Here is a 26258-nt window from a genome sequence, read left to right as displayed (position 1 = left end):
CGTCTGGAGTGCTGCTGAACAAATATAAGCATGCGAACATGCTAAACTAAGATGATGAACACAGACAAGTAGCAGTATATGCTGCTGTCATCATGTCGTAGGAAATTCAAAACACATGTTGATTGTTGTAAAGTAAATTAGAGAAACCAAACAAATTCATTTGATTTCCTTTTGGCAGCTCTTTGCAGCAGTGGGAAGAATAAACTCCAATGTAACAGTAAGAACCAACTGAACCAGTTCAGGGTGGGCAGTCATCTGCTTTGACCAGATGGGGTGAGGTTATATTGGAAAGAACTAAGGACAGCACATAGAAAACTGGCAAACAACACACAAGAGGCCAATAAACACTTGGGAAGACGCTGTGACCAGTAACTGCAGATGAGACAAGTGGAGTCACAGAGGCCTGCATCAAGGACACAACACCAATTATGAAAGTGAAGGAGCACAAAGTTAGTGACACTCAGTTATGGCATAGAAATGTATGGAGAGAAAAAGAACAGAGAGGAGAGGAGAGAAGAGTAGAGTGCCTATATAATGAGAGTGGCGACAACTGGGGATTTGAAGCCATTTTGTTTCCATTCACTCAATATGGGATGCGCAGCGCGAGGTGCACATTCACGAAAACTATGGATTGTTTACTGATTTCAAGACATGTTTTGGACAAAATAATTTACTGGCTTGTTTTGTCTGGATGTCCAAGGTTGGATTATGGCCGTTTTTAGTGGAATATTTTCATCTGTGACTAGTTTTGAGCCTTCAAAGGTGAGTTCTGCTGTTTACGTTATTTGCTGTTTGTTGGACAAATGTGTTTATATTACCCGCTGTGGTAATCACATCTGAAAGTGGTTTATACCGCTGGATTCATGAGAATCTAAGCTTTCCATGGGTGTATAATGTTTCTATCATCGAGCTTGCAGCTTCGGTCAATTTAGTAAAATACGTTTTCCCGTCCGCCTGTACGGTGCTGCAGCTGTAAGCATATGGCTAACAGCATCCTCATGCTAACGGCGGCTAACAGCCCAGAAACAGGTGAACAACACGGAGCCTGTTAGGGTCATATGAGGCTGATAAGTGACTGCAGGTTGGACGGAAAACAGAAAATAGGAAACAGAAAACTGTCAGCTGTTTGTTGAATTGGAAATCATGTGAATGAACAGGGAGGCTGTTGTCGAAGCTCAGATGGGCCGCTGAAGTTTAACGGGCTAACCCGTTAAACTTCAGCGGCCCGTATTTCATGCATCTCCATGCATGAAAATGGTCAAAGTCAAAATAACCACAACTGCCTAAAATCACATCAAACTTTTCTGTCATTCACCCATACATCATAACATGAAAGTACATACATGGGACTAATCTGGCACAAAAATCATGATGAAGTCGGTTTCCATCCCACTCTCCGGACTTTATTTTCCCACAGTTTCCTTCTTTCACTACTCCTGGGAAATCTAAACATGTGTAATCCCTTCTCCGATCGATTTGTGCACCCAAAGGCACAACAGCCCGTCATTTTTCAGGTATTTATGAAGCCAAAAAAGTCCTAGAATTACTCTCTGTGTTGTAAACAACGTTAACAGGCATAACCGGCGTTCATGAATAGGAAACAAAATGGCTCCTATAGATCACGTGACCAAAATTTTTTGGACCCGTCATGTCGCCGCTCTCATTATATAGGCACTCTAGAGACTAGGTGTTCAATGCATTATGGGAAGTAAGCAATAGCTAAGGTATGGCTCAGGATCACTTGAGTCAGTCCTATGTTTTAGGTCTAATTTTAAAGCACAGAGGGTGTCTGACTCCTGAACCCAAACTGGGAGCTGATTCCAGAGAAGAGGAGCCTGATAGCTGAATTCTCTGAATCCCATTCTGCTTTTGGAAACTACAAGTAAACTTGCACTCTGATTAAAATGGTACAAGAAGGTCTATAGGACACAATGGACAGAATTGATATTGGATTGGAGAAGCTAATACAGGAGAAATACACTCAAACAAAAATATAAACGCAACACTTTTGTTTTTGCTCCCATTTTTTATGAGATGAACTCAAAGGTCTAAAACTTTATCCACATACATAATATCACCATTTCTCTCACATATTGTTCACAAATCTGTCTAAATCTGTGATAGTGAGCACTTCTCCTTTGCTGAGATAATCCATCCCACCTCACAGGTGTGCCATATCAAGATGCTGATTAGACACCATGATTAGTGCACAGGTGTGCCTTAGACTGCCCACAATAAAAGGACACTCTGAAAGGTGCAGTTTTATCACACAGCACAATGCCACAGATGTGGCAAGATTTGAGGGAGCGTGCAATTGGCATGCTGACAGCAGGAATGTCAACCAGAGCTGTTGCTCGTGTATTGAATGTTCATTTCTCTACCAAAGGCGTTTCAGAGAATCTGGCAGTACATCCAAGCAGCCTCACAACTGCAGACCACGTGTAACCACACCAGCCCAGGACCTCCACATCCAGCATGTTCACCTCCAAGATGGTCTGAGACCAGCCAGTCTGACAGCTGTTGAAACAATCGGTTTGCATAACCAAAGAATTTCTGCACAAACTGTCAGAAACCGTCTCAGGGAAGCTCATCTGCATGCTCGTCGTCCTCATCGGGGTCTCCACCTGACTCCAGTTCATCATCGTAACCGACTTGAGTGGGCAAATGCTCACATTCGATGGCATCTGGCAGGTTGGAGAGGTGTTCTCTTCACGGATGAATCCCAGTTTACACTGTTCAGTTCAGATGGCAGACAGCGTGTGTGGCGTCATGTGGGTGAGCAGTTTTCTGATGTCAATGTTGTGGATGGAGTGGCCCATGGTGGCGGTGGGGTTATGGTATGGGCAGGCGTCTGTTATGGACCAAGAACACAGGTGCATTTTGTTGATGGCATTTTGAATGCACAGAGATACCGTGACGAGATCCTGAGGCCCATTGTTGTGCCATACATCCAAGAGCATCACCTCATGTTGCAGCAGGATAATGCACGGCCCCATGTTGCAAGGATCTGTACACAATTCTTGGAAGCTGAAAACGTCCCAGTTCTTGCATACTCACCGGACATGTCACCCATTGAGCATGTTTGGGATGCGTATACCACAGCGTGTACCAGTTCCCGCCAATATCCAGCAACTTCACACAGCCATTGAAGAGGACTGGACCCCCCTTATTAAAACAAAACTGCACCTTTCAGAGTGGTCTTTTATTGTGGGCAGTCTAAGACACACCTGTGCACTAATCGTGGTGTCTAATCAGCATCTTGATATGGAACACCTGTGAGGTGGGATGGATTATCTCAGCAAAGGAGAAGTGCTCACTATCACAGATTTAGACAGATTTGTGAACAATATTTGAGAGAAATGGTGATATTGTGTATGTGGAAAAAGTTTTCGATCTTTCAGTTCATCTCAAAAAAAAATGGGAGCAAAAACAAAAGTATTGTGTTTATATTTTTGTTGAGTGTATGATGTCTTTTGGAAGTTCCTCAAGTCATTTGCTGTACCAGTTTGGATCAAATGAAGACTTTCCATAGAGTCACTGAGGCATTCTGATAATGAGGAAGTATTCATAATTTGCTTGTTTTTTTCATGAATCAAGGAATAAATTGACCATTCTGATGCACATTTCTTTTTCGAGCATCACGGTCAATACTTTCTGCAGTTCCAGAGTACATTCATTTCATTGTTAGTCCCAGCTTCTATGTTGCATCTGGTGAAAAACTATATCTTTCTATACCTTTATGAAGAGGACATAAGGTTAACAGACAACTGTCAGGGCTGCTGCAAAATGGTACCGATTTACACCGTTTCAGTGATGACTCAATGCAGCTGTTTCGGTGTAAAGAGTTGCTGCGTAAGATTTGCTGAGTGTTTTGTTATGTCTAAGAACTGCATCGCTCAGTTCAGCCTCAGAAACTGTAAAATATGATGGTAGACCTACACTTGTTTTATGATAAGCAGGAACAAAGAAACACTGGAATCATAGTGAAGGTACAGTGACCAACAAAAATATATCAAAACAAACATCTGCTGCCGCATATTTACACAGTATAGAACGACACTCAAATTTGAAATTTTAAATGTCCTATAAGTTGGATCAGAACAGAAAAACAATGATTGGGATTAAGAGTCCAGTACAGTTAACTGGGGAGTATTGATGTAATTTATTTACTATAGGTTCTGCCTCAGCTCTCTTTAGTCAAATCTCCTCTGACTTTCAGAGTATTTCACACTGGAAATCCCTCCCTTGGCGGTTTCATTTCTTTAGTAGAATAAATCTGGTCTGTATTTATTACTGAGGTATGTCAAGAGGAGGAACCACAGTGCCATCTGTGAAGTTCCATGAATCTGTGAATGTGCACACAGATTCATCTTCGTACAAATATTATAAAAATAGAGATCCCAAGGAAAATTTACTTTATCACTTCCACAAAGCTTGAAGAAAACTTATCCAAACAAATTCAATCTACGAAAACCTGTCTGCGAAGGACAGCAAATCTGTCTTCACGGGAACACAAAGGGATCTGTCAAAAATAAGATGAAATAGGCTGCGGATCAAGGCACAAAATGGACCACTTTTTATGAGCTGACCGTTCTATATCTCTGTTTGATGTTTTCCTCGTGTCTCCTACACATATGTGCACACACATTACATCATAACTGTCTTCACTTTTTCTCCCTTTGTTTCCCCTCCTTTCTACCCCTCGCGAATGAGATCACTGCACTGATTTCATTCCGGCTGTTATGGTTTGGGGGCATCTGGGAGACATTCCAGTGCACTCCCGCAGATCTCAAGCACATATAGAAGCTCTTGCCCAGCCGTGTAATTCTCAACAGCTGCAGAACATTGAGCTATGACACTTGAACGAGAACGCCAGCAGTTCTCAATTAAATCCGAATCTATGCTGGGAAAATTAAGTGCATTTGTTCCATGGTGTTAGTAAGTAATATTGCTTAAATTGGGCAGGCTGCACAAAAGACTAAGTTCCTGAATCCGTCAACTTGTGAAGCAGCTTTTAATGGAAGCTGTGTGGACATAAGGAACATATAACCCTCTGGGGACATCTAGTGGTCACAAATAAATACTACATAAATGGTTATTCTTGAAATACATCTACTAAAAACTTCTATTATTTACACACAGTTGTTATCAGGTGGCCAGTTAAGGCAAGCAAATATAGTACTATTGTTTTCAATGGGATTCCTATTTGTTCATATCGCTGATTTCAGTTTATCTGCAAATAAAAGTCAAATAAGTGATGTCAGTGACTGAGATTTTTTTCAGTCTCTGTCAACAGGCTTCAATTATTCTGCATATGCTTTCTACCACACATGTACGTGTACATGCAACATGTTCCAACAGAAAAGCAGAAGCTTCATGTTCTGCTTAACTCACAGAGTAAAATCAGCCAAACGGGTCATGAAACTGAGACCAAAAGTTTCATGACTGCATGTTTATGGCACTGCCTGGTATCACACATAGACTAAAATATGCACCGAGTGATCATTCTATAAAACAAAGAAAACCCCTTGTGAGGCACTGAATAAATACATTTTACCATTCTACGAATAAGACAGAATTACATTTATTTGTCTGCATTTGGATCATCCTACTCGCTGACTGCAAATTCAACCATGACAGTTGTATAGAGTCCAAATAAAACTTGAATAAATAGACACTGCACAGGAAAGTACAGAGAGATATAGAAACTTCATCATTTATACTGTCTTTCCTTTGAAGTTTGATTCACACAGACTGAATAGTCTGAAAGGAAATCTGGTTAACTCACAAGTTGGTTAAAGGCGTTTCAATACAGAAAGGAAAAATGACCTGTCTCACTATTCCTTTCAATAATTTGTGCAATAGTTCTTTGTTTGCAATTTGTGTAAGTAAGTCTTCAGTTGTGACACCACCAATGCTGGCTTGTTAAAATGCTTTTATTGAACCAACGCTGTAAAGGAATAGGCTTTAAGAAATACACTTCTTTGTCTACCTGGGTGGGTCAAGTCCAATCTTGTAATCTGCTCATATTTCCTTTCACTTCTCTTTTTACAATATCAATGCTACCTTTGTTGTCAGTTTTATGATTGTATCCCTACCACATCCTATTTCATTTTTGCTTCCTGGTTTGACTTTGTGATTAGATCATGTTTCTCATAACATTTTTTTCTGTTTGGTTTTTGTTGAAGTATGCATCAAACATCATCACTTGATTGCTTTCTATGATTTTTTTCTGTTCCCTTGAAGAGAATATTTGATTTAGCTATAAATAAAGCAAATAAATCATTAATTGGAGATTATTACATGTTTATGCGCTTCACCGTGACAAAAGGATAAATACCAAGCAAAAATATTATAGGATACATCATGAATGCAGTTCCTTAATATGAGGAAATATTGAAAAGCAGGTATTCAAGATTCATGGTCAACATTCTCTCACTTATCCAGTGTAGTTTTTCAAACCTAAGCCTTGTTTATTTCATCTGGTTGCTTCGTATTAAAAAAAAAAATGCTTTCTGTGGGCTTTCACCTTTTTCTCTGACAAATTTCAGAACACTCTGATGTTTCCACTTCGGCATGGGAATGCACAAATGTGACTTGAGCACCATGTAAAATCACCTGAACTACATACACATACCTACACCAGAGCAGGATGCCGAAACCAAATCTTCACAGTCGTGTCAAAAATATTCCAGCCTCATCTCTTTGTTCCTCAGCTACAGTAATTACAGTACCACTACAGGTGAAATCTGTTGACAAGTCAAGGCTTCCAGTGGCAAATATAGCACCAGCATGGCAAGCTGCCTGTGATATTCTGGTTACTGCTTGTCTATGAGATTCACATTTTCTTGGTAGAGGCCTTGGAAAGACATGTAAGTAAGTGCCCAGGGAAGTTGTTTGGAGAAGTTTCAGCAGCATCTTCTTCTGCGCCTTTGGAAATAAATATTAAATCATCTGTTGTTTTCTTTACTAAGGTTACATGACAGGCTCAGTTGTTGTATAATTTCCAATGGATAAGTCCCGATAAATCCGCAGCAGTCAATTTGTAGAAGCATCGCAATCATGTGATCATCAGCAGGTAGCTGATGTAGTGTTCACTTGTTCTGCCGCTATCTCGCAATGATACAGAAATTTTTAAGAAAATCCATGGATCCAGACTATAAGCTGCATCACTGCCAAAATCTAACCCCTTGGTCCTTGTGTGATTTCTGACCTTCCCTGAAAATTGCATCTAAATCCGTGAGTCCGTTTTTGAGTAATGTTGCAAACAGACAGACAGACGTATGCCGATCGTAACATCACTGCTGCATTCCTTGGCAGAGTAAAACTCTATTATTTCTAAAGATGTGAAAATTTTCACAATTCACACTCGATGGTCGAAAACATCTCCATTATTTTGTGCATCAGCTCGAGGGCAGGGCTGCTACACCTGGAGTCAGTCAGGTGCTAAAAATCAGAAACCATTAGCATCAGAGTCAGCAGATGCAGATGAGTATATGTCTCCACACAGAGGATCCCATTTCTGAAAACAGGTGAGCAGGACCTGAGACAGCATTAGGGGTCCCCTAATGCAACACAACAATGGCAGTTATCTGAGCTGAAGTTCCCACAACACCCTCTGTCTGAAGCAAACATTGTCTTGGTTTTACAGACGCCAAGAACATCACACTAGTGCAACTAGAAGAGCTGTGGGAAAATTGCATGGAGGAAGTGCATGAGAGGAAGAGAGCCAAATATGAAGAAGTACTCATCGATTGCCAGAAGCAGGAAGCAGCAAGAACATCACAGAGGCAGCAGAAAGACCCTTGAGATGGGTCTGGATCAGGACAGGAAAATCAGGGATAAAGGTTACCTTACACACAAGCTGCAGCTGTGATCAGCTATAGCTGGGTCCCTTGGGTGAAGGTGCCAGATCTTGAGAGACAGGAGGGTCATTCCATGAAATCGGTGCCTTTTGCGTCCCCAAGAAATAATCAGTCATACAATTATGATAACAACAAATTAATATTTCATTTAAAAATATAACATTACCCTGTCTTCTCTCCTTAATATAACATCAAATTAAAGTCAGTGAAATGTTATTTTAATTAATTTAAATTACTTTCATGCTGAAGAGGGTGAGGTTTTTGGCCTGTCCCTCACTGTTATTGTTGTATGTGTACAGGACTTTTCATTTGTAAAATGTAGGCAAAATGTTAAAATTTTTACATTTACATGTAGTTTAAAGTATGATCTTATTGTAAAACAGTGTTTTTGTAATAATAATATATATTAACCATTATAAATTACCAATTTATCGGCGTCCCCTGATTTTGTGTCAACCCTGTTACCCTAACTAAAAAAACCCTATAAAAATAATGGTACATTCCAGATTTGACAGGATTTAAAGGAGGTTGCATCGTCTCGGAACCAGGATGCTAACAGCTCATTGACAAGTAAGTTTCTCTCATCTCTGATTTGGTATTTTGAAGTTTTTTCAAGGTTTAACCAGGGGGGACAAGCATACAACGTCAATCCTGTTACCAGTTTTTAACATATAAACATAATCAATTTTCTATTTTTCAAAATATAATCAATATCTACAAGTAATCATCTTTCAAAGTACATAGCTTGCACTTTAACTAGCATTTATTTTAGCTAGCTACAAGCAAATTAGTTTAAAATGGTCAACCCTGTTACTGTCAACCCTGTTACCTTTCCACAGTAACAGGATTTGACATAATTAACAAATATTAAATAACACAGCCTGAGATGGCACAATATAGTTTCCTGTCATTTTAGACCTTCTGTGATTCCTGGCTACTTAAAAAATAAAAATTAAATATAGTTTAAATTTTACATTTTCAAAGTTGAAAAGGCACCGGTTTCGTGGAATGACTCAGGAAACACCCAATGACCCCAGGTTTCATCACTGATTATCTGTTCTGGTGCATCTAACAAAGCAAAACACATTACTACCTATAATATTCTATCAAAGGAGAATGCGAAGACCTGGATAAACGGCTGAGAATGAAATGGAAATTTTTTGAATAGAATCAAAATACATTAAAGTCGGATTCTGGATCAAGCTTACTGATATTTAACTTAGTATGAAATTTAGATAAACAGCATATACTGTTCGTCTTGTTTCCATCGTTCCCTTTCCACCCATTTTTCCTGTTCCTGTCTTTCACTCTATCCTGTATGAACAGCAACAAAAATTACAATGTCTTATGCATTCCTCCACATAGCCATGACAGATACTTAGCATTTGTCTAAATGAGTAGACAAAGACTTCCTGCTCTGGCTGTAAGTTATGTATGTACAGCAGTTATGTAATAATCAAAGCAGGCGGGCAGCAACCTATAGATGGTCATTCTACTGTTGAGAAACTCATTCACAGAGTACATGCATAGCAGTCCAGCACAAAGACAGATGGCTCACAGACTGAAGGTATCTCTCTCAGTCTCAGACAAACCTTTAGAACCAGGCATCACCTACAAACCTGCAGGTTAAACACTAAATAGTCAAATTCGGACACAAAAAGTCTACAAAGCCTTTGCCTGAACTATCTGCCAAGATGTTAGAATGAAGTCTCAAGCTGGAGAGAGAACTGACAGGTGGAGTAAAGGAGTGCAGCTTCAACTAGGAGACCCTAGATCATACTTGGTGGAGCGAGAGAGACAATGTACGGGGTGATTGAGCTGACTTGAGACGAGCAGAGAGGGAAGTTTTCAGACAGCACTCTGAGAAACACAGCAAGCAGCAGTCAGCCAAAACTTCAACTGTCAAGGATATAAACAGTGACACAAATCTCCAAGAGCTCAAGCTAGTCAAGGGGACTGACTCTCCCAGGCCCAGAGGCAGCTCACCACCAAGCAACAACCCAGGAAGATGTGAAATGAAGTCAGCATGGCAGTGCTAAAAACTACAGTTCCTCCAATGGTCACTTGAGGCTGGTTCCAAGAGGGAGTCATTCCCAATAGGCCTCCATGTCAAAATATCCAACTATACAGCAGAAATAAACTTGTTTTGTGGCAACTGCCAAAATATATTGTATCAAATATTAAGAAAAAAAATTTTTTTGGTTCTCCATGTCCTGTGAGAACTATCAGTCCAGTTTTTCCTCGCACTAGCAAGGCCAGCCCTGCTACTACCAGACATCTGGACTTCTTCAGAGGAGTATAGGACCGAATGCCAGCAAAGCAGTAGTGAGGGATCCACCGTCTGCCAACCCAAGCATCTTGGAGAAAGTTAGCCATGTTGGCTTCAGATTGTCAGCAGCAGCCAGTTAGGTGTAGAGGATCACAGAATTCCCAAAATCCAGCGAACCGTACACCCCTGGAAAAACAAGGAGTTGGATAAACATCAGCGATCCTCTGTTTTGTTTCACGTCTTAATATTATTTTTGCCTAGTTTAAATAAAGTTGAGGTTTTATTTGGTGTTAGGATGGCCTTTCTTATGGATGAATGAACTTTTCTTCAAGTAACTTCCTTATTCTGATTGAGTAGTGGGATCATTGTGAAAATCTGGAGTGGATCATTTTAAGATGAACTGAAGTATAATTGTGACGAACTACTTAAAAAACACCTGAACTGGTTATTTTTCTATTGTGAACTGTGATTAATTAAATGGACAGGAGTGATTTCTGAAAGGTTTTTGTTTCTTGCTTTATTTGATATAGAATTGAAAATGTTAAGTTGTTTGGTGTTCCTTGATGTATTTACTTTGAGTTATTCTTTTTTATAGTGTTTGCACAGGCAGGGTTGGTGTAAAAACATTGACATTAACTTAAAAGTGATTCAGTTTAACCAAGTCTGAGGTTCTCAGAACATTCAGCACAGTAGAGTTGCTGCTCCTTCACATCTGAGTACGTTCTAGGAAAGAGAACTCAGGGTAGACCCGGATCTCACTGTAGGGATTATACATCTGACTATCTGGCTTGCATCCACCTTGGGATCTCCCATGAGGAAATGGAAAACTTTGTGGGGGGAGACAGATGTCTGAAATTACGTATTTATCCTGATGACACCACAACCCAAACAGAGATAAGTGCATAAATGGATGGATGGATATGTAATGGTGTGACACATCACAATTCAAGGCCCAGAGTTGTTTGCATGGCCCACCTCAGCTCCACTACTGCTAAACATCCTTCCTCATTTTAGGATTAGTTAGGCTCAGAGTGTTGGCTCTGGCCAACACACTGAGCTTCAAACCTGCTTGTTAGAAAACCTATGGATGATGTCAATCTTTATATGCAATATGTAAGCACCCATAAACAGGACGGCTAGTGGTAGTCAGGTAAAAGCATTAAAGACAGTAGTTCCTCGTTGGGTCTTTAATAGGGCTATTTTTCTTTTTTGTCTGTTTTGGTTTTCGTTCAATGACAACGTTACTGTTGTTTTTGTGATTTCTGTATTATCATTTATAGAAAAAGACATTTAAAAAGAGAACAAGTCGTGTAAATGTGAATGAGAGATTGTTCTTTTTAATTTTAAAACGTAGTGAGTGACTCTTTAATTCAGGGAGGTTTTTCTTGCACTGGAAACACTCACGTAATCATTCATGCAAATATTTTTCTTAACTATTAAATGGGGTATGTTTTAAAGTAACTAATCCCCCCTCTCGTGCCCTATGTGAATGGTACATTCCAGCAGGTAACAGTGATTGTTGTGGAACATTCATTACATCATTTCAAAACAACTCACCTGAAGTTTCCGGTTTCTTTGTTTACACAGACAGTGATGTCAGACAGGAACTTTTGCAGAAGCTGACACGGTAGGCCTCCTTTCTGTTTTCCTAGTTACACTATGGAGGTTTCATAGTTTTGCACCGGCAGTTCGAACGTTTTTATTTCCTTTCAAAATGCAGTTTTAGCGAGAGAGAAAAAACGCTGAAACTGTCTGGGCTGAAACAAATACGCGTCATTCTGCACCAAGGTGTTTGCTGTCCCGACCAAAATGAAAGTGGAACACGGTAGGGAATCCGTCCAACTTGAAAGTGAGCAAACATCACGACCGCAGGTAGCAAACAACATGAAATTAAAGGCTACAAACGTCCAAGACAGCCACAAAAGACTTATGCTTGGCACGTTTTCAAAAGGTCACAAACACCCGTGCTTTCACCGTCACACAAGTGGGGCACACAAGTGGAAGTGAGTATTAGGTGACCGAATTCTTCTGTTCATCCAGACGCATTGGAAAGCGAATTTCCTCTGGACTTTTTCTATTCAAGGCGACGTGGGGAAGTTTCACCACGAGATGTCGATATAAAACTCTCCCACAACTGCAACATCCCCATTTAATCTGCAGGTTTTGGACAAGGTAGGGTGACTTTTTATTACTCGTTTGTTATCTGCTTATCTGCAGGGCTCTTTTTAAAGAAAAAAAGTGAGGTGAGTCAGCTAGGATTTGTTGAAGAATTGTTAATGTAAATAATTCAGTAACAGTGTGTGAATCATATTTCTGCATGATTCTGTTCAGGTAGTGTAAACAGAGATTAAGATGGATTGTATTACCAGTCAGCTGGCTGTGCTTTGATTTGGATGTTTTTAGAATAATGGAAAGAGGAAGGAGCATCTCTATTATTTACTCTCTGCAGCCATTAATTGGCTAATTGATTAGTTGTCAGCTATTAATACTTGAGGTTCATATTCTCTCATTTCAACTTCTTAAATGTGAATATTTTTACGTTCTTTACTCCTCTGTGACAGCAATTTTAATATATTTGGTCAGATTGATTTAATTTAAAAAACATTTTCTGGTATTTTTTAGACTAAACAACTAACCGATTAATCAAGAAAGTAATCAACATTGAAAATAAGTGTTATCTGCCGCCCAGCATTATATGCAGCTTTTCATTAAGTTAATTCCTTGAGGTATCCGGATGCTAATGAAAGCTAGTGATAGTGTGCTGCATGGATTTATGGGCTCAAATTATTGCACCGGGTAATTATAACAGCAATTTAATTGCTTCAATTTGTAGATTTATTGGCCTTTGTTCAGTTCTGATGCTTTTTTGCTTTTTCCCTCTCATTTTCTTGCTTTCTTTCTTTCTCCGTACATCCCTCTCGTCCCCTCATTTTTGCCCTCCCTTTATTTCTCTTGCAGATGTTATTTGTTTTCGCCGTCATCTGTGCATTTCTACATGTCAGCTACCAAAGTCCAAGGAGTCACTGGACTCTGCTGCCCAACAGTATGTATGATATTCACTTGAATCTGTAACCTCAGGTTCAAACAAATCTTCCTGAATCTCTTTTAATTCCGGTATGTCTGTCTCGATGTTCCCCCTGCTAGTTCTGGTTGTGGAGGTGGATGGTACTTTGAGCCAGCAGCCCCTGAGCTGCATTGAGCTGCCAGAGGAGCTTATGAGGATAGGCAACCAGAGCCAAGGTATTTTTTGGAAGAAGAATGGAAAAGAGGAAGCACAGAGAGGAAACTCATATCTGGTGCAGCTGGAGGAAAGCCTCGGAGGGGGCAACTACACCTGCCACAGCAAGGACGGATCGCTCCTTAATCACACCGAGGTCCTGATCTCAGAGGATGAAACCAAGAGGAGGAAGATTCTGGTGAAAAATGACCAAGGTATGGCCTACTTTCAAATAACACAGTGTCACATCGGCACAGTTGCTTAAACTGAAGACATTTTAAAGTACTTCCACTGCTAAATGTCTTTGTACTCTCTCACGTTTCCCATCAGAACATTATTTAAAGTGCTCCACTCAAAATTACAACGGAGAGTTCCAGTGCTCCTGGACCTGGCACCCCAGTCGCGTTGGCAAAGTAGCATTCATCAAAGCTCGACGGTAAGCTCACAGACTGCTGAAATGTTTTCTGGTTTTCCTGTCCAATAATAACACAGTTTGCAGACTCATATTGGAGCTGAGACTGCACAGTGACATCCATAAATACCTCCTAATGAAAGGAAGCATAACAAAGTACATTTTCTGTGATTCTGAGGGTCGAGGTCATGTTTTGGGATCAGATTTTCTCTAAAAATATGACTTGTTTTTGGTTAGTATGTTTTTTTTAATAGTGTTTTGTTTCTTTTTCACAGTACTTCTTTACAAAACACCACCATAACTGCTTTTTCACATATTTGCACGTGAGTTTTTGTTACAGAATCTTGTGTAATCTATATATAAATGCATGTTTTCACTATTTTCTGCAGTGTTTCTGACAACAACAGCGTCCAGTGTTCTTTAGACTCCAGTTCTCAGCAGTGGGTGTGCTTCTCGGATCACAGCAACTTCAGCTGCATGGTGGATGACAGCGGTCGCGGGATCTCCTGCCTGGACAAGCAGCACTGTCCTTACGCTGAGGAGAGTCAGCCCATCCACATCACTGTCTATGTCAGGACCAAGCAATTCCTGGTGGAGGACTACTCGAGGCATTTTTACCTGTCAGAGATAGGTGAGACATCTGCAGGGGAGGGGGTGTTATTTACTTCTGCGCACATGACAGTTTTGTCTTCCTCTTCCCGTTGTTGCTTTCATCTCACTCTATGTTCTGCTTCCCCCCTTGATAGTGAAACCTGGCAAGGTGAGGATCGTAAAAATCAACAGCTCTGTGATCGAGTGGAGTTACCCGAGCTCCTGGAGCAGCCCCTACTCCTACTTCCCCCTCACTTTCCAGATTGCACAGCTCAGGGGTGAATGCAGGAGGTGCAACAACCCGTGTACTGACTCAAAAGCTGCCACGGTAAGAGGAACTTGCAAGTAAAGTGAAAATAGCAAAGAAATGTCAAAAGTTTGTGTCAATGTCAAGAAATCATCACAAATCTGAGCAGAGGGCAAATGTCGTGTAACAGTTGTGATGTAATATGCCGTTTTAAATTTAACTTTTAGACCGAGATGGTCCACTCTCCAGGCATTTGTCAGTTTCCAGTGTGGCACAAGGCGAAGGTCGTGTGTGTCAGAGCGAAGGATGCCATCTGTGACTCACAATGGAGCGAGTGGAGCCATGTCAGGTTAGTCCCTCTCAGTGGTGTAGCGTGGGACATCCAGCTTTTATTCCACCAGTGTTGCTTACCGGTAAGCAACAAAGCTGGCAGGCAGCATGTGGGGAAAACACTGCCCCTCAGTGTTTTCCCCACATGCTGCCTGTCACATGAGTTACCTCCCCCACACACACGAGTACTAACACCTTTACAGTAGCTGTGATTTGCAACTGAGTTGTTTGATGTTCCTTTTAATGCCACTGTTTCCACTTTCTATACCTCTTTGCCTCCTTGCATTATCACTTTCATCGGTTTTTGTGGCTCTTAGTTTCTTCAAAAAACGAATACTATACTGCTGTCTGTGATGCTCAACAAATCTGTAAAAATTCTGCACATCTAAATAAGTCCGTTTTCATATGTTTTCCATTACAGTTTGAGGGGAAGCAAGAAAAACAGACGGCACAACAAGGAAGAAGCGTAAAAAACGAAAGATCCCATCGCTGGACTTCTCAAGCAATGCTACATGCTTTTATCTATTTCTATTTATTTGATCTAACAGCTTGGCATTTGTAGTGTGTAATCCTTATTGACAAGTGAAGAAATGAAATAAAAATTCAGCACAATCTTTTTGTTTACTGTGGCCTGTGTGTTCTCAATATTGAATTTTAATTTTTCTCACAGTCCCAATCAGCAGCTTCATCCTCGCTCCAGGCCATTGGTGCACGGTTTGCTACAGCATCAACTCTTCCTGTAACCCTTTTGCCTCAAATGAGGTTGGAAATGTTGACTCAGATCTCCTATTGTGTTTTACAGAGAACAGAAACACCAATAGTTGTTTCTATTTGGTCAACAAACAAAAAGTTTAGATGATCATGAGGTGCTCGGAGTCTTTTCCGTAAGTGGCTGGATGGGAGTGGGGCTTTTGGTGGAAACTTGCCTCCGCACTCTTGACAAATCACAGAAGCCTTGTTTTATCTGTTGCCTGTTCACTGGAAGCAGATATGGCACATGTGGTATTTCCTCCATCCCCAGCCAAGACAAACATTGTGTTGCATTTTCCTTCCATGTCTCTCTTGCTCTCACTGCCCTTCTCTTGGATGCAGCAACAGATTTGTCAGATAAATCCGTTTGCTGGGACAAATCATCCAGTATCTACTTTACTCTATTAAAAGATGTGGGCTGTTAACAGCTCTTAAGTTTACATTGAATCACCTGACAAACTCTGCTGATAACATAATAGAAGAGACTATTGTGAATCCCTGAACTGTCATTTAAAAACTGAGCTCAGACAGACTTCCTCAATAGGCCATGTTCCAGACAATCAAGCGATTGTTTGGTGTAACAGCAGGGGAGTGACCTTTAAACAACAGAAGGGGCGAATGTGCTTGAACTTAACACAAGTATCAGTGTAACTCAGCTTTGCAATGTCATCATAGTAGTTGAACAGTAGCCTGCTATAAGTGTGATGGTTTTTCAGTGCAGTTCATGTGACAGTGTTATTCATTATAGTCCAATGTAGGGGTTACTAAACTCTTTTTGATCACTGACAAAGTTCTTACAGGCAAGTTTTGAAACTCGGCTGGCAGCTGGTAATGTCTCTGGATAGTCATTTCAGGCTAAAAAGAGCCATTCCTGTAAGTTAAATGTGCACTGAGTAAGAAAAACTGCATGTCTAGAAACGTCAGTCAAACCTGATGAAAACCTGCTTGAAAAGTTTAGTGAATTTGCTCCAAAATGAGGTTTAAAAGCCCCACAGGTTGTACTTTTACCACTCATTCATCATGACAACACCACCATTGTATCTTTTATAACCATTTCCCAGTTCCAATGATTGTTTTTATTGGAAGAGGTGGTACACATGTCATAGATTCACCATCTTTGGTATTTCAGAATTCTCCCAAACTCTGAAAAAAGCATTTTTGAGCTGTACCTGAAGTAAACTGCTGTTTTAAATGAATCCCCTCCATTTCTCTGCTTTGGTGATAGCAGGTTGCATTTGTGGATTGTAGCAAATTGACATTCACAAGCTGATAGAATCTGTCTATTAACTAGTATCAACCATGTATGTAACCTTTATTCTAGTTTCAATTCAAGTGCAACATTTAGCTTTTGCTGTTCCTTCCGAATCATGTGTCATGGTGTCCACGTTTCCTGAAAATTTCTGCTGAAACCTAGCCGCTGTTCTCTGAAAGAAAGAGTACAAAGTCAAGAAAAGGAATGAACAGCAAGCCTGATGAGACAATCAGATTTTACATTTCACTTAAAGGTAAAGCAAATACTCAAATTGGAAAAATTTGATACTTCAAATTGACTTTCATTAAAATAGCAGCAAAACAAACTATTGATTTGAGAGGAATTCAATGATTTATGGACATCAGCTGGTGGCAGTAATATTACTTGTTAATTTAATTTGGCGGACTTACTTAATTCAGTTGTGTGTTACCAATTAAAACAATCCATTTAAGCTGATTCCACATTCTCCTTTCCAGTGGAGGTTTCTATTCAGGACTCTTTAAGTAGCAAATCTATGCTTTGGCTTGTCTCTGGCTGAGCCTCAACAAAATGAAGGAATGTTAGTTTGGATGGGAGTCTCAGAAAATGCACAGGAAGCAAGTAAAGTAATAAAGCTATACAGCCCTTGTATAGAATTTGCCAACAATTACAACTTCTTCTACAAAGACATGCTTTTTTTTTTTAAAGCAACCATTCAACAGCAATCAGTCATGGGTCTCCAAAGAAGGAGATATTTGTTTACAAATTCATCAATATAAATTTTTACGTGATTAAACTAGAACTATTATTTAATTTTATCTTTATTTTAAATAAATGATTCTCCTTCAGAAACAACAACGTTTCTAAGTGACCCCAAATTTTTGAATGGTAGTGTTTATATGTACACACGTGGACAAAATTGTTGGTACCCCTCAGTTAAAGAAGGAAAAACCCACAATTCTCACTGAAATCACTTGAAACTCACAAAAGTAACAATAAATAAAAATTTATTGAAAATTAAATAATCAAAATCAGCCATCACTTTTGAATTGTTGATTAACATAATTATTTAAAAAAACAAACTAATGAAATAGGGCTGGACAAAAATGATGGTACCCATAACTTAATATTTTGTTGCACAACCTTTTGAGGCAATCACTGCAATTAAACGATTTCTGTATTTGTCAATGAGCGTTCTGCAGCTGTCAACAGGTATTTTGGCCCACTCCTCATGAGCAAACAGCTCCAGTTGTCTCAGGTTTGATGGGTGTCTTCTCCAAATGGCATGTTTCAGCTCCTTCCACATATGTTCAATGGGATTCAGATCTGGGCTCATAGAAGGCCACTTTAGAATAGTCCAACGCTTTTCTCTCAGCCATTCTTGGGTGTTTTTGGCTGTGTGTTTTGGATCGTTGTCCTGTTGGAAGACCCATGACCTGCGACTGAGACCAAGCTTTCTGACACGAGGCAGCACATTTCTCTCCAGAATGCCTTGATAGTCTTCAGATTTCATCGTACCTTGCACACTTTCAAGACACCCTGTGCCAGATGCAGCAAAGCAGCCCCAAAACATTACTGAGCCTCCTCCATGTTTCACCGTAGGGACAGTGTTCTTTTCTTCGTATGCTTGGTTTTTGAGTCTATGAACATAGAGTTGATGTGCCTTACCAAAAAGCTCCAGTTTGGTCTCATCTGTCCAAAGGACATTCTCCCAGAAGCTTTGTGGCTTGTCAACATGCATTTTTGCAAATTCCAGTCTGGCTTTTTTATGAGTTTTTTTCAGCAGTGGTGTCCTCCTTGGTCGTCTCCCATGAAGTCCACTTTGGCTCAAACAACGACGAATGGTACGATCTGACACTGATGTACCTTGGCCTTGGAGTTCACCTTTAATTTCTTTGGAGGTTGCTCTGGGCTCTTTGGATACAATTCCAACGATCCGTCTCTCCAATTTGTCATCAATTTTCCTCTTGCGGCCACGTCCAGGGAGGTTGGCTACTGTCCCGTGGGTCTTGAACTTCTGAATAATATGAGCCACTGTTGTCACAGGAACTTCAAGCTGTTTAGAGATGGTCTTATAGCCTTTACCTTTAAGATGTTTGTCTGTCATTTTTTTTCGGATGTCCTGGGACAATTCTCTCCTTCGCTTTCTGTTGTCCATGTTCAGTGTGGTACACACCTTTTCACCAAACAGCAGGGTGACTACTTGTCTCCCTTTAAATAGGCAGACTGACTGATTATGAGTTTGGAAACACCTGTGATGTCAATTAAATGACACACCTGAGTTAATCATGTCACTCTGGTCAAATAGTTTTCAATCTTTTATAGAGGTACCATCATTTTTGTCCAGGCCTGTTTCATTAGTTTGTTTTTTTAAATAATTATGTTAATCAACAATTCAAAAGTAATGGCTGTTTTTGATTATTTAATTTTCAATAAATTTTTATTTATTGTTACTTTTGTGAGTTTCAAGTGATTTCAGTGAGAATTGTGGGTTTTTCCTTCTTTAACTGAGGGGTACCAACAATTTTGTCCACGTGTGTATATTATTCAGTGTTTAAAGACAATCAAAGATTTGTGGTCTTTTGTCTCGAAAAGCAGAAAATCACAGATGTCAGAAATATATTTATCGCATATTAAATCCCCCATAGATTGTGGAAAAAGTAACCAAATCATAACTGTGTGTAAATGTTTTGTATGTATGAAAACAGAAGAGATGCATTGAAGCAGATCTAAATACCCTAAAATTCCAGTGCCGTCGTTAACAACGTGGACACACAGATGCATTTATTTCCAAATTTCCATGTCACATGTAAGAAAAATCCAAGCAAACATCACACCTACTGTATAGTAAGCTACTATTTAATTGTGTTGGGCCGTAACGTGGTTGGTCAGGAGGTTGTGGTCAACCTTCTTTTCACTTCCCCATCATAAAAAGCAGAAGAGGTTCAGTGAGTAAAAGCACTTTTGGAACAGATGTTTCTAAAGGTTTAATCAGACCCATGACCTTTGATGTTTGGGCTGTTTAAAAGTTACAGAAGGCATTTTTGGGAAATGTTTCTAATTTTGTCATTCAATTTCCCACCAGCATGTGAACCAAAAGTAACAAAATGATCTACCGTAACCATGTGAAAATATTGAAAAAGAAATTTCTAGTATTACATTGTGTGATTCAATATGTGTCCTGGTCTGTCTGTTAAAATAACAGTTTATGGCCAGTGTAAGGTCATTTAACTGTGTTGAGATCTCATTTTGATTTATTTTTTTAGCTCTCAGTTGGCTGCAATCAACTTTTTTTTCTCCATTGTCCATTAATCTGTGCATTTTCTTGATGAATAGATGAATTTTTTTTGTCTTTAAATTCTTTAGAAAATATGCCTATTCTCATTTCCAGAGCCCAAGGTGGTTTATTTAAATTAGTTACTATTATACCAAAGGCTATTCTTTATATATTTGTGTCACCATTCATCAAGTTCTTATATTTATAACACAGGAGTCAACTAAGTCTAGGACTTTTTTGCACTGACTACACTCAGCAAACATATAAACACAACACTTTTGTTTTTGCTCCCATTTTTTATGAGATGAACTCAAAGATCTAAAACCTTTTCCACATACAAAATATCACCATTTCTCTCAAATATTGTTGACAAATCTGTCTAAATCTGTGATAGTGAGCACTTCTCCTTTGCTGAGATAATCCATCCCACCTCACAGGTGTTCCATATCAAGACGCTGATTAGACACCATGATTAGTGCACAGGTGTGCCTTAGACTGCCCACAATAAAAGGACACTCTGAAAGGTGCAGTTTTATCACACAGCACAAAGCCACAGATGTGGCAAGATTTGAGGGAGCGTGCAATTGGCATGCTGACAGCAGGAATGTCAACCAGAGCTGTTGCTCGTGTATTGAATGTTCATTTCTCTACCATAAGCCGTCTCCAAAGGCGTTTCAGAGAATTTGGAAGTACATCCAACCAGCCTCACAACCGCAGACCACGTGTAACCACACCAGCCGTCCTGCTCGGTCAAAAAAGAGTTTAGGTCTGTGAAAGGACATTTAGTTGTATGTTGAGATCTCATTTTAATTTAACTTTGCATACAGTAGTTCTTTTTCCTCATTGTTTAATTGTCTGTATACTATTTCTTGATTAGTGGATGAGTGTTTTGTCTCTAAATTGCCAGAATATTGTGGAAAATACCAGTTCTAATATCTCAAAGCCCAAGGTGACATTGAAACTGAATAATTAAATTTATAAAGCAGGAACCATCAAAGTATGGCTTTTTTTTTTTATTTGAAACATTGCTGAAACTATTTATGGGCTTGTTTATAGTATATTTAATTAGATCATTTTAATGAGAAACAAAACACTTCTGTAAGCAAGTACAACAATCAGTTTCAATAATCGTGACCTTGTTTTCCGTCTGACTGCAATGATGTTTGCATCACGTCTCACATGACTAATATGTATGACAGAATGGGTTGACAAAGCGAGACACATGACTGACGTGGTTGTACAGGAACAACACACGGCTTGTTTCCGATTAATGTAGTTAAAAGTGGGGAAATGGAATCTGTGTGTTTTTCACAGCTGTCAGTACTTCCGGTTCGCTGTGACTTTACACCGGTGACTTTCTTGTTTCTGATGGTGTCAGTTTTTAACAGACACACTTGTAGTTGACATTCTTGTTCAAATAGCAGTTTACAGTTATTTAGTTGTATTTTGACACCAATTTTAATTAGTTCAAATGGGTTTCCAATACAATTCAACTTTTTATCTGATTGTCAATTAATGATTTCATGTTTTTTTCTGTAAATTGTCAGAAAATTGTGAAAAATACCTTCGCTGATTACCCAGGAGCCTTGGCTTTTTTTTAACTTGAAATATTGCTGCAACTATTTATGGATTTTTTTTGTGTGTGTAGTTTACATTGAATTTATTCAGATCATTTTCATAGTACAAAAATAGTTATTACAGCAACCCATTACAATGCTCATGACCTTGTGTCCGGTGTACAGCTTTGTGTGGCTGCAATAAACTACAGAAAAGTCGGACTCCACGTGACCAACAGAGGACCAACATACGGTAGGCCTATGTGTCTGATTAATGTAGGTCAAAGGGTGGAGGTGGAAGTATGTTTGTATTTTTCACAGCTGTCTGTATGCAGCGTATTTGGAGTTCATTTTGGCTTTAGACCAGTGACATTCTTCGTCCTCACGGTGTCCGTTTCTACCTAACACTGACCAGAGCAGAAGCAGTCTTAAGCACTGAGATTTTCCTCTGTTTGCATTCATTTAAATCTGGTCACAGTTTACAGAATGGCGTCACCTGTCAGAAGACTCAGTAGTTTTTTGACACCCAGATACAGCAAGGCCTATTGGTGGACAAGCATTAGTATTTGGCTTTTTCAATTTTTAACTGATTTTACTGTCCATTAATGGATTACTAAAGTTCCACTCTTACACATTTTACCACTTCTTATTTTTTATTCTTTGAAGGACTGCATTAACTGTTCAAATATATTACAGACACGCTATACATAAAATGTTCAAACAGCAAAAATGATAAAGATTCTGTAGCTCCATTTTGGTTTTATGCTTTGGCAAAAATGCCCCTGACGTTTTAAAAGCAAAATGACCACAGATCATCTGATCTGTTTTAACAAATGTGCAAAGGAATACAAACATGGTTAGTACAGGTAAAGGCCATCCTTGGCTTTTAAGATATTGTTGAGCCAAATTCAAAATTCAAACAATTGCCTTATTTATATTATGTATATTATTTAGCAGTAAATATTTCATCACAGAAAATGTATGTGTAGTTAATTGTTTGATTTCAGCCAAACATTGAATTTTTCCTTGTGCCCAAGCTTTACCAATATATTCAATTTGTTTTGTACTGTAAACTGAATAACATTGAGTTTTAGTGTTCCTAAGATAAAACAAGCTGTTTGAAGAATTTATATAAATGTATATATGAATTGCTAAAGATCCACTTTTACGCTTTACAATCCTATATGTGGATATGCACATGTACATATGTATATAAAATATATACATATATTAGAAAGTATTACCTGAAAATCTGAGCTGTTATCAACACATTTAACATACTATTACAATAGTACAATACATAATACAGTAATGCATCTGGAACATCAAACCTTGGGTTTAATTCACTGTGAAATGAATCATTTCACTAAACGGTTTCCATTTCCAGAATTTAGTAAGGAAAGTAACCAGCTGCTTTGAACAAAACTATATGACAACGTACTCATCTGTAACCTAAAAACTCAACTCAGTACACAGATATATAGTAATTCAAAACAAAAATGAGGAAATCCAGAAATTTTGTCTGACTCTGGTAAATCCCTCTCTAGACAACAACAGATGTAAATGCTCCATCAGATGCTTTTTGTTTTGTTTTGGTTCAATTGAATCCACATGATTTATGTTATTGTCTGGGAACCGTTTACCTTCTCCTGTCGCCTGCACCATCAATTACATTCACTACTTGTTCTCTTGAATCCACAGTCCCTCTGACCTTGTCCCCATTTGCTGACCATGTTAATTAATGGGCACAGAAGTAGCCATTTGGACAGATGGCATTTATCTGCATGCTACTTACTATGCAAGTGCCACACTGGAGAAAACAACTGTCTTTTCGTGGTGGGAAGATGTTGTAGATTCAGTCGTGTAATGTCTTCTTAACGCCGCTAGATGGCAACATTGCACCTGCTACGTGTGTGTTTGATAGGTCTTGACCTGCAGTAAAAACGGATCGGAGGAGGATGTGTTGCCTAAAGGAGTTTTAAAACATGCAAATCACTTGTTATTTATCACAATAACATTTTGCATTTTTAATCCCTAATTGCAACTTTAACTTTGCCAACTTAAAAGCCTTCTTGTATTCCCCTTTTAGTTTGAAAATATTCCATCCTGCATTGAGGAGCCTGCTGGTGAGTCGTCTACATATTTAAATGATAAACATCTCTATTTGTCTCCTTTTATGTCGACTAGAGAGCATATTGTTAGACATAAGGCCCATTCTCCAAAGCATATGCCAGATTTTTTTCCCTTTTTTTACAACTTGTGATTTTTTTATGAGTCTTCTATTCAATCAGGCCATTATTATCATCAGCCCAACCTTTTGATTTACGAGAACATCTGGTAGTTGCGCAGAAGGCGGACGGCAGCGTCTACAACTCCCTTTTTCTCATCACTTACTTCAAAATGTCTAATAGAGTTATAACACGGGGGGAATTTTAATAGCCCTCCCATATGTGGACACTTGAACATGAGTCATAAATGCACAGACGCACCTTTACGTGGTTTGGATGGCGTGCGCATTCCCGCCTGTGCGTAATGATCGGAGAGACTTCGGAAACCTTGTGTCTGGGTGCCATGGAGTTACCAAACCGCGGTATTAGCATGGTTGGATCATCCAGGGGGCCCCCCTCAACTGACGTCTCTGTTTTTGGACACCGAGACGGTGATATTTGGGCTAACAGTGTGTGTTGGTGCTCGGGGATATAAATATATGCCACCCCAGAGGCCTCCAGTGTTCGCGCTGGCCCCTGCATGCCGACCAAGGCAGACAGATCATGGCGAAAGAGGCGGCCACAATCAAACAAATGTGCTGAAGGATCGCTCTGAGCGTGTGTGCGTGCGCGTAAAAGCGAGGCTGCGAGAGACATTTTATCTCACGTCGCTTTTATTTATCACTATTTATTGTATCGTGTACTCACGTGGTGGGCCGCTCACATTTCTCTTCCCACAGCAGGAGACATAAATAAACAGCTATAGACAATGATGAGATGATTGCTGGTGGTTTGGTGTGGAACCTTGACCATTTATGGCATTTATATCCCAACTCTGGCACAGTTTGCCTTGTGCGCGATATGGGAATATAGGTGGCGCACACAAAAAGTAAGATTAAAATGAAAGTAAAAGTCATTTTAGAATATTGGAATTACAGAAATCATTTTGTCTGTGACCTTTTCCCCCACTGTGATTACGTGTCAATTCATTTCAGTTCAACAATTGCTGATAAAATCTTAATTTTCAAAGATACCCTTCTGATAAACACGACTCTCTCCCCCTCCATCTTTCAATTTCATTATAATTAACCAAACAGTACTTACTGAGCAGATGCCCCCCGGACAATTCAATTTGACAATTTAGAGATGACTCTTAATGATCAGGGGGGAGAAAACCAGGATTGATGAGAAACAGGAGGAGAGCTCGTCACTTTCTTCGGGTTTGGCTGCACAGTTTTCATGCTTGTGAGCCCACTTGTGCAGTTTCACGCCTCTGTGAGCAGCCATGCAAATTATTTCTTTTTCTTTTTTTTATTTGTTACACATTTTGTTGTTTGTTTGTGAGCAGTTATTTCTGAGTGATTGCACATTTTTTTGGACAGCGGGACGCAGCACAGTTTAGCTGTAATCCTCATATTTATGTTGGATTCAGCACTTAGTCCCGCAAGATTTATGTAATGCATCTAATCAAAGCTAATTTCAAACCACCGGGCTGTAACAGAAAAATGTGCGCAGCGCCTGCCAGGCTTTTTTGGGGGGAGCTGAAACTTTCTTAAGCTCATAATCTGCCAGAGTTGATACTCTGAAAAACAACACTTGGACTGCTCAACACAGTTTATTCAGTTCTTAGGAGAAAACACAACACTGAAAATTCATTTTAAATGTTTGAATAAAGTCTGCTTTTCTCTTCCTTTCTCCAAAAACACGCGCATACATAATGTAAACAATTAAAACTGCGGGTTGTGGTTGTTCATGTTGAATTAATCTGACACATATACACGTAAGTAAACACAATTAAATCTGTACACAAGTGCTGCAACTGCTCCTCAGATTGTTTCCTCTCAGTGTGCTCTTGCGCATTTTTGTCACATACTAATGAGACAAAATCACTTTTATCTGACGCTCATTTGCAACATTTGATCGGATTCTGTTTCAGCTTGTTTTGCAGACACGCGGGCACATTTTCGTGCCTGCAGCTCAAGTGACAACGCGGTAAACAGACGATAGATGTTACAACCACCCCGGGTCTCCTCCTCAATCGCTGCCCTTTTAGTCTCGGTGCGCAAACTGCTTGGATTAAACTAATGTCCTCCCCGGAGTTGTTGTTGTTTGATTGTCGTGAATATATTATTTGTCAGGAGCGCACACGCCGAAATTGGCACACGTTTACGTACACACACACACACACACACGTCGCGCACAGCTTCTGGCTAAGTGGCTGGGGCGGGACACTGCGTGGGACGAGGCGGGGACAGCAGGCAGGCGGGCGGGCAGCGTGCTGGTCGGGTTGGTGGACAGCTGATTGT

General features: G+C 39.6%; 1 protein-coding gene across 1 annotated transcript; it reads left to right on the top strand.

Annotated features, from left to right (window-relative positions):
* The first annotated feature begins 12829 nt into the window (after nt 1–12829).
* Nucleotides 12830–15543, top strand: il12ba (interleukin 12Ba). The gene is made up of 7 exons (XM_022214038.2): nt 12830–13177; nt 13279–13566; nt 13682–13787; nt 14153–14394; nt 14510–14682; nt 14829–14950; nt 15353–15543. The coding sequence occupies exons 1-7, from the start codon at nt 13093–13095 to the stop codon at nt 15399–15401; spliced, it is 1065 nt and encodes a 354-aa protein (XP_022069730.1). The 5' UTR covers nt 12830–13092; the 3' UTR covers nt 15402–15543.
* The last annotated feature ends 10715 nt before the right edge of the window (nt 15544–26258 follow it).

Source organism: Acanthochromis polyacanthus, chromosome 10, assembly GCF_021347895.1.
Source record: "Acanthochromis polyacanthus isolate Apoly-LR-REF ecotype Palm Island chromosome 10, KAUST_Apoly_ChrSc, whole genome shotgun sequence".
Lineage (NCBI taxonomy): Eukaryota > Metazoa > Chordata > Actinopteri > Pomacentridae > Acanthochromis > Acanthochromis polyacanthus.
The sequence above is the reverse complement of the archived record's forward strand: the minus strand, read 5'-3'. Positions and strand labels throughout refer to the sequence as shown.

Bases quoted from the DNA above. Each gene is read 5' to 3' on its own strand.
- il12ba (XM_022214038.2), top strand. From the start codon at position 13,093: ATGTTATTTGTTTTCGCCGTCATCTGTGCATTTCTACATGTCAGCTAC. The intron at 13,567-13,681 runs GTATGGCCTACT...GTTTCCCATCAG, and splicing joins TCTGGTGAAAAATGACCAAG to AACATTATTTAAAGTGCTCC. The intron at 14,951-15,352 runs GTTAGTCCCTCT...TTTCCATTACAG, and splicing joins AGCGAGTGGAGCCATGTCAG to TTTGAGGGGAAGCAAGAAAA.